The 9,007-nt window shown below is 31.4% G+C and overlaps 1 protein-coding gene across 1 annotated transcript; it reads right to left on the bottom strand.

The window, feature by feature from the left end:
- Positions 1-5,747: 5,747 nt before the first annotated feature.
- LOC109597347 (ATP-dependent zinc metalloprotease YME1L) lies at positions 5,748-8,881 on the bottom strand. The gene is made up of 9 exons (XM_020013004.2): positions 8,727-8,881; positions 7,907-8,667; positions 7,654-7,838; positions 7,433-7,561; positions 7,132-7,361; positions 6,921-7,081; positions 6,491-6,840; positions 6,286-6,434; positions 5,748-6,232 (listed from the first exon to the last, which is right to left on the bottom strand). The coding sequence occupies exons 1-9, from the start codon at positions 8,751-8,753 to the stop codon at positions 6,056-6,058; spliced, it is 2,169 nt and encodes a 722-aa protein (XP_019868563.1). The 5' UTR covers positions 8,754-8,881; the 3' UTR covers positions 5,748-6,055.
- Between the last annotated feature and the right edge of the window lie 126 nt (positions 8,882-9,007).

A 9,007-nucleotide genomic window follows, 5' to 3' on the forward strand; every position in this document is an offset into this window, starting at 1 on the left:
TGGTACGAAGTACCACCGGGTCTGCGCGCCAATTGGTCCGGTACTGTGTGACTCACCCGATGTGGATCTTCCGCACGGCGAGTCGAGACCTGTCTGAAGATTCTTTTTGTTTGGTCATTTATCTGTTTTTATTGTTGTTTTATTTGATTTTATTTTTTTGGCACCGCTTTATTAGAAATTGAAAACGTTTACGAGTTGTTGAGAATTTTATTGGCGGGAATGAAAATACGGACACGTCAGCAGGAAATAGACCGGGGAATCAAATTAATACATTGTTGTGGTAAACCCATACATCTATACATGCTTTGCATATTAGAATTAGGATTGCCAACCATCCTATTTATCAAAGGACAAGCACATATTTTATTTTGTCCTATATACAAATTCAACTATTTTATATCTTATATTTGGATAAAAGTCGTATAATGTCCTATAAAAAAATTAATCAACCTCAATCCTCTAAAAATGAACGATAAACATAGAAATTAACATTAAATGATTCACATTTTTTCCTATTTTCATATAAAATTTAACACAATGAAATGTATATTTTATAAAAGTAGATTTCTTTTATGATATTTAATAAAAATGCTAATGGATTAATTAGTGACACTATTGTTGGCGTCAAAATCATTGAGTGACACTGTGATCTTATACATGATAAAAAGGACGTCGAATTGAATTATTTATTGATTGACTTTAAATCCGAGAACTGAACGCATTGCTCATAAATAATAAACTTCTTTTTGAAGGAACATAATCAACAACATAATTTATGTTGCAGATATAGTTACTGTTTTGTTTCTATATTTGAAGGGAGTACCAAAATACAGGATGGTAGTAAAATAACTTAAAACATTTAATTTAATCTACTATGTGTTACAAAAACATAAGCGTAAAAAAAGAAAAAAAGGTATAGTTGTAAAATACTAAAATGTAAATCATTTTGATTTATATTTTACTACATATTTATGTTACTTGGTTTGACTTTCCTCATACATCAATATTTTTCAGAATATTGATACAGTATTGAAATGTTATGTATAAATAAGTATTTATATAAACAAATTTTTCAAATACTATTTACGAAAGACGAAAATAATCAGCAAAGTTTATATGTACAAAATTTTACTGTATATCTAAAGTTTACTTGCCTCCTCACCATACGTGGATATATATCTTTTCTTGTAAGATACCAACGGATCAATTAAAGAAATAAGGAGTATGTCATCAAACATAAACTTCAATTGCGTTTTCAATTACAATAGTTGGTTAATTGCAATACAGTTATAATACTTAAGAGATATAGGACTATTTTAAAGTTGAATAATCTAAAACTACATTAATATTAAAAGATCAGGGTTTATTAATAATCATTGATAATTACTGTGATATTGATGGCTTAATAATGATATTTTAGCTCCAATTAAACACTAGGAAATATATATACTTTAATAAATATCCTCAAATCCTAAATTATACTGACACATATTTTTAATGTTTATTATAAATAAATAATTTTGTATAAATTGGAAGACAATTATAATATTTTTTTTTATAACAATTGGTTTATAATAATATAACCAAAGAAGCCATCATAAAATCTTTCTTAAAAATTGAAAATAAAATGTAAAGAAGCGAATAATTGATTGATTTTTTACTTATATATATAAAAAAATAAAATAATATCGATTTTCATTTGTTTCAGTACTTCATGAATTATTGGATAAAAAAATCAAAATTGTATTTTCTATAATAAGCTCTCATAAGTAAAACACAATTTCATTAAGTAAGTCTATATTTCATATCTTTAAGGTATTTCAAACAAGTGTGTGCATAGTTTTTTTCTCAATTTGTTTTATTCAGTAATATACTAAACGGTTAACATGCCTAGAGTACGAAGGAGAAATAATTTTAGTGAGTTTGATAGAGGTATAATAGTTATCCAGCATGAAGCAGGAATTTTGTTTGGAGAAATAGCGCAGCGTTTTGAACAGAAATGTGAGTATTGTGATGAGATGTTGGCAGTCATGGAGTAAAAAGGATAGAAGAGGTAGACCAGGAGGTTCCATAAGAAGACCCACAAAATCGTCGTTTTAGATTATTGACCCTATGGGACAAGATGAGTTCAAGACGAATGATTGCTGATGTTTTTTTTGTCGTTGAGATAGGCCAATTGGTATGCGATCTACTACCACCGTATAAGGTCTTTTGGGCTGCGGGGTTATCACGCTTTTCTTGGACTTACCTCTAGCAGAAAACCATAGGCGCCAACATAGTGACTGGTGTATGGAGCGTCAACAATGAGATGAGGAATAGAATCACATTGAAATTAGTGATGAATCACGCTTTTGCTTGGGCATGCAAGATGGTCACTCTTAGTAAGACGTTAACGTGGAAAAAGATATGATCCTTTTGCTGTGGAGAGTTATATTCGCAACACTAAAGGTTTAATGGTATGAGGTGTTATTGCTTATGGTAGCAGGTCGTCTTTAGTTTTCAGTAGAGGCAATATGACGTCTCAGCGACATGTGGATGACGTTTTGGAAACTTATCTTCTTCCTTACTTAAGAAGAGATCTCGGACTAAATCAATGCTACGTCGAGTCAAGTTAGACCCATTATTAGTTTCTGACATTTTATGCTTTAAGATTTTTAATTTTTTAATCAATTATTACTCAATTTTGTAATGGGTTAATATTTTTCTGAAAAAAAAAAATTGAAATGAATCAATTTTATCTAGGCTGCACACAGCATATAATATTATTTATTCTGTGAAATATTTCTGTAAACTTGTCGCTGCATTTATGACGAAGATTAGAGAATAACATTTGACGGAATTTTATATAAATATTAGTCTTATTATCAATTTAATGTATAAAATTTCATAACTTGAAAATTAATTGATGGCCAATAATTTGTCGAAAAACAATGAAAATAATCAATAATATTACGAATAAAAAGAGAATTTGTTTGTCAATAATATGACTAACAAAATGGAAACTTGTCGATTAATAATATGACGAATATAAAAATAATTTATTAGCTATGAAAGACAAGTAAGATGGTTTGATTATTTTAAGCCATTATTTACGTCAACTATGCCTAATTAAAAATAAAATTGAAACAAGGTTATAAACAATTTTACTGAATGATTCTTATTATCGATGAAAAAACCCAAATAATATGTTCAAAAACTTACTTTGCGTTTCCACTGTTGTCCGGTTGAGTAATCTCATTCTGGACTTACCTGAAATCATTCAAAAACATTGAATTTATATAATTATTTAATTAATAAATAATGTTATTTATTACCTTTATTGCTATTTTCCTATTGCTATATTGTTTTTCCAGTAGGTGGTATAGAAGTGTCTATATCACTTTGAATTTAACCATTTCCATCATCCCGTTTATAAGAAATTAAGCAATAATATATTTCCTGAATGATTTAACCGTCACCAAACTCAACTTCCAAAACCGAAAAACCACTGATCTTTTATGTTATTTATAAAAAGAATGAATGTCCAAGTCTATTATTATAACAAAATACTCCCAACCCCCATTGGTGATATATGGGAAGTATAGCGACTACAATCACATATATTAAGAATTGGCTTGTTATTATAAATAATAATCATCAACATTGATGTTGGGTTTAGATACAATGATTTAATTATGTCTTGGAATATCTGATTTATAATAATAGAAACCTCAAAATTCACAGTATATCCACAAAAGTCACCGAGTTAAACTGAAACTACCGAATTAATTTACAGAAGCGAGCAAACACCATTAACGAACCGATCGATCCGTGGGTCGATAAAATACTGATGTGATTTGGCTATCGCACAGGGATGTAATAATGTGTCATCCCTTGCGCACGATTTATCAGCACAGACGTTATAATGTAATTAAATGTATAGCACGAATAATTTTAACTGAAATGAAAATTTTCCATTAAAATTTTTTGATTTTATATTAACAAATCTTACAAAACATTTTACAATACTTGTTTAAACATCGTTAATTAATTTTACATGGCTGAAGAATATTAATTTTATTGTGTAATTCTAAAATACAAAATTTAAACTTACATTTTAATCACAATCAAATTATTAATTATTACTATTTGTCACTGTTCTATGATTGCACGACAGAGGAATGTTTCGTTTGTTTTATCAGGATAATTATACCAAAAGATAAATAAATCCTGTAATGTTCCATACTCTCCTTCCTTAACTCGTTTTTCGTCGTTTAGTTAGTTGGTCTTTGGCTGCAGTTAAGCAATTACTTCTCCTGCAGATTTTCTTCTTTGTATTTTTGCATACAACAATGTTATATGAATGTTTTGGGAATTGCCAAGTTTATTTTGTGGTTTGTTTCTTGTTTGATTATGTTTCAAGTATGATTCTGTAGAATTATGTTTTGGAGGGATTCATTATACCTACATCCATCAACACCATCGATCCTTTCTTATTCATTTTGAAATAAAGTTTTCTTAAATGTACAGCTTTCCAATTACGTTTAGAGTATGTTCCAAACTATTTGTTTTACTAAAAGTTGAGTTGAGCTGTACAACCTTTTTAACCCGCTTACCCGAAGTGATTTGGAGATAAATAAATTACGTTACACTAATCATAATAAAATTTGATAAGAGAAAAGTTCATCTATTTTGTGAAATGGTTCTTTAAAACTTTACAGCGTGATTTTTTCTTTTCAGGGATACTCAGTTCTCATGACTGAGAATCACTATTTTGGAATGAATTGCATATTATTATTTATTTTAACCGTAAGTATAACAATTTAGTCACACCACATTCAGAAAATTTTTATTTTAATTTGAATGGTACTTATGGAACCGATTATTTAATACAGTATAAAAATATTCAATACGTTTTTTATATTATTATATCATTTATAAGACTGATATTTATTATATGGCCATGAGCATAGAAGATGGCTAAAATTATGATATAAAAATTTGCAGAAATTCACAGTTCAGTACAAATTGATATATTCAATTAATTAAAATTTTAGAACCTTACTTCTTTATTTTATAATTGTTATTTTAACACCATGGCGATCATCAATCATAAACTTGTTAACATGACTGTAATTAGAAATAAAAAATATTTCTAAGTAAACAAAACGTAAGTAATAAGTTTACGAATTGTTCATCATAATGTTCGTTATACGTTTTTATTACAATAAACATGTTTACTCTAAAATTAAATCAAAAATTCTTGGCAAACTTCGCAAATGAATACGATGATACCTTTGGTTATCAATTAACAACATGCGAAATATTTGCCTATGTAAATTTAAAAGTAAACTTGTTTATAACGTCTACGTATAAAATTATACAAAAAGCAAAATATTATTAAATCATAATAGCATTAGTTTGAATAAGTTTTAAGAATTATTGGTATATTGAGAAATAATTTGCAAAAAACTATATGTAACTGAGAAATAGTTTGATTTCATGAATAAAATGAGTTCGATTAATCCCCATTTCCTGTTGAAGTTTTGCAAATTTTATATATTTCAAAGTGTAATCCCCTTAATTAACTTTCATGTAAATGAATAAAATTATTAGATTATAATAAATTAATTTAAAAATTATAAAGATGAAGAACATTGAAACAAAAATAAAATAAGGCAAGGCGTGAAGCAAATTTTTGCCCAATATTTCGATTCACAGCTCAAAAAGAAGAATTGTACGTCAAGGAATGAAAAATAATAATAAACTCAAAATAAAGTATTCTTTATTATATTATCAACAATATACACCTCACTAAATTCACAAATAAATAAAACCTCCAAGTATCAGTTATTATATATTAAGTCAACAAAGGCTTGGTTACAGTGGTGTATTTTTCATTTTATATATACAAAAATGACTCCAGGCTAATTATTATAATATGTATAACTTGTTTTATAACTACCAGTCCAACGTAGCAATCTGGGCGTAGTTAGAAAAAATAAATGGTTCTCCCAGTTTGGAAGAACAACTAACTAAACTTAAAAATTGTAGGAAGTAGGAATAACTGGTTGAACTATGATTTTTCTGTAGCAGCTTTGTCTGTCATTATAGCTTTAATATCTTCTGCATCTAATGTCTCATACTTCATCAGTGCTTCAGCCAACGCCTTATGCTCTTTAGCATGTTGTTTAAGAATATGCTTAGCCCTGTCATAACTTTCTGTTAGAAGTCGCTTTATCTCGCTGTCAACCTGATTAATAAACCACATTATTTTAAATCAAAAATTCAAAACAACAATCTCACCTGTTCGTTAGTGGATGGTCCTAATGACTCGCCTTGGAAGGCTTTCGTATTTTCGGACATCGTACGAAGGCCAACTTTCTCAGACATACCCCAGTCCTTGACCATTTGCGTTGCTATTGAAGTGGCTTGTTTCAAGTCCGAACTGGCACCTGTAACAATCGAGTTACCGCACCAAAAAAAAAAGTCGTATTGTCTGTTAACAAACCTGAGGTGATTTTCTCTGGACCAAAAATAAGTTCTTCGGCAGCTCGGCCACCCATCATTGTATCCATCATGGCGAGCAACTGACTCTTGGTCACATGGTAACGCTCTTTTTCCGGAATGTAGGCAGTGTGACCGAGGCTGGGACCACGCGGTATTATTGTCACTTTATGCAACGGATGACTGTCTTTCGTGTAAAAGGCAACGATCGCGTGTCCTCCCTCGTGATAGGCGGTTATCATGTTGGCCTCCTCATCAGGGATGCGAGACTTCCTTTCTGGGCCCATAAGCACCTTGTCCCGTGCAGATTCCAAGTACTTCATGCCAACGCAGTCTGCCCCGTCTATTGCAGCTCTAAATAAATCCGATCATGATATTATCTTGATCAATAATATGATGATTGAATTGAAAACGAAAATTTAAACATTACTTACCGTAGGGCTGCTTGATTGACCATATTTTCTAAGTCTGCGCCAGTAAAACCGGTGGTTCCCCGGGCTAGCAAATCCAGATCTATATCCTTCGCTAAAATTTTACTCAAATATAGACCGAGTATTTCCTTGCGGCCGGTGAAGTCCGGTGTGGGTACTGAAACCTATTAAACAAACATACAAACAAGTAAGAACCCACACACCCAGTAAGTACCTCAACGTCGAATCGTCCTGGTCGCAGCAGCGCCTGGTCGAGGTCTTCTCGCCGATTGGTCGCACCGAGCACAATCACACCTTCGTTTTGATGGAATCCGTCCATCTCACTCAGCAGCTGATTGATCGTTTGATTCGCGTAAGGATGCAATACACTGTTCGTGCGTTTGGACCCGACCGAATCTATCTCGTCGATGAATATCACGCACGGCGATCGCTCTTTTGCGGCTTCTGTAATAATTATAAATTGTTTTACTTCTTCGTTTCTAGACAACTGGCTGGGTGAATGGGTTGATCCTTACTAAACAAATCTCTGACCCTCCTTGCGCCCTGACCAACTAGCACTTCGTCGAACTCTGGACCAGCTGCATGAAAGAAAGGCACACCAGCTTCACCTGCTACTGCTCTTGCCAATAATGTTTTGCCAGTTCCTTTTCACAAAATATTAAAATAGGTATTACTAAATAACTGACAACTGAATTTAAATATTGAAAATTGTTACATAATAGAAATATTTTTATACCTGGAGGTCCTACAAGAAGAACACCCTTTGGAAGTTTACCACCAAGGTTCGAAAATTTTTCGGGATTTTTAAGAAATTCCACAACGTCTTTTAGTTCTTGTTTTGCTTCATCAGCTCCTTTTACATCATCAAATGTCACATGAATTTCCTCAGGGTCCACTTCTACTTGGTTACCCAGTTGAATGCTTATAAAATTATTGAGAAATAGATTATTAAATTATAATTAAATGAAAACATTAAAATAAATCTTTACCGAAAAATGGAGCCATTTGTGGTGGCCATCAAACTCATAATAATGGCCATGAAAATAATTGCAGTAAGTATCTGTTGTACCAATCTGAAGTATTTTGTGGCTTTTCCGGTGCGAGGATTGGTATTACCTAAGAGATAGCCCTCTGCGAAAGCAATCTTAATTCTTTGTTTTTCATTTTCAGTTATAGTTGGATCATCGCTACCAAGAATATTTTTCATTCGTTCTGAATTTGAGGTCGCATTTGAAGTAACCTTCGATTCCAGAGTGTCAGTTGCATGAAAGCCAAAGGCTGCTTTCACTCGGCTAGCTAAAGTTGGATTTCTCTGAACTTCAGCCTTTATACTTCGGTCAGTCTTAAATCCTCTTGTTTGCAAATTGAACTTGCAGGTGTTCTCATGTGTTAAATTGTGCACCAGGTTCTGATAGAAACTTTGTGGTATATGCAGATTTTTGTTCTTTTTTAAAATTAAAGTTGGAATTGGTTCTGATTTTAAATTTTTTTCAGAGAAACCATGCTTGTTTTCAAAAAATGTTTGATTTGATATATAAGATGCCTTTACGTTGTTTAGAAGACGGCTTTCAAAGAATGATTGACTGTTCAAGTGTTTGGCAAAAGAAAAGTCACAATTTTTCAAAGTTTCCAAAAAACTGTCCAAGCAAAGTATATTCGCCTGCTTGGCTTTCTGTGTGGTTTTCTTACTGAATAATACATTTCGTTTCGGTGTTATTTTACTAGATACTTGCGAAAGTGTTATGAATGCCTGAAAATCAAGGTTGATGAAATTGTGGCATGTTTGCTAAAAATCGAATTTCTACAAACCTGGTTTTGATTTTGAAGTGAAAACATATCGTGTTACATAAATGGTTGTATTTCACAAATGGTACCAGATAATTTTCATTGAACTGTATAAAAATACATCCAACTATAACCTTTATGACAAATGATGGTAAGAAAACAAGCACGCCAACGTATAAAGGTTAAAAACACCACATATTTTAATCGCTCATATACAGGGCGACACGCAATTTTGATTATTTTAGTTTTATGTGACATATTAAAATAAACAAAAGTTTGTTACTAAAACATTTTGATTCACTATC

Source organism: Aethina tumida, chromosome 1 (assembly GCF_024364675.1).
Source record: "Aethina tumida isolate Nest 87 chromosome 1, icAetTumi1.1, whole genome shotgun sequence".
Taxonomy (NCBI): Eukaryota; Metazoa; Arthropoda; class Insecta; order Coleoptera; family Nitidulidae; genus Aethina; species Aethina tumida.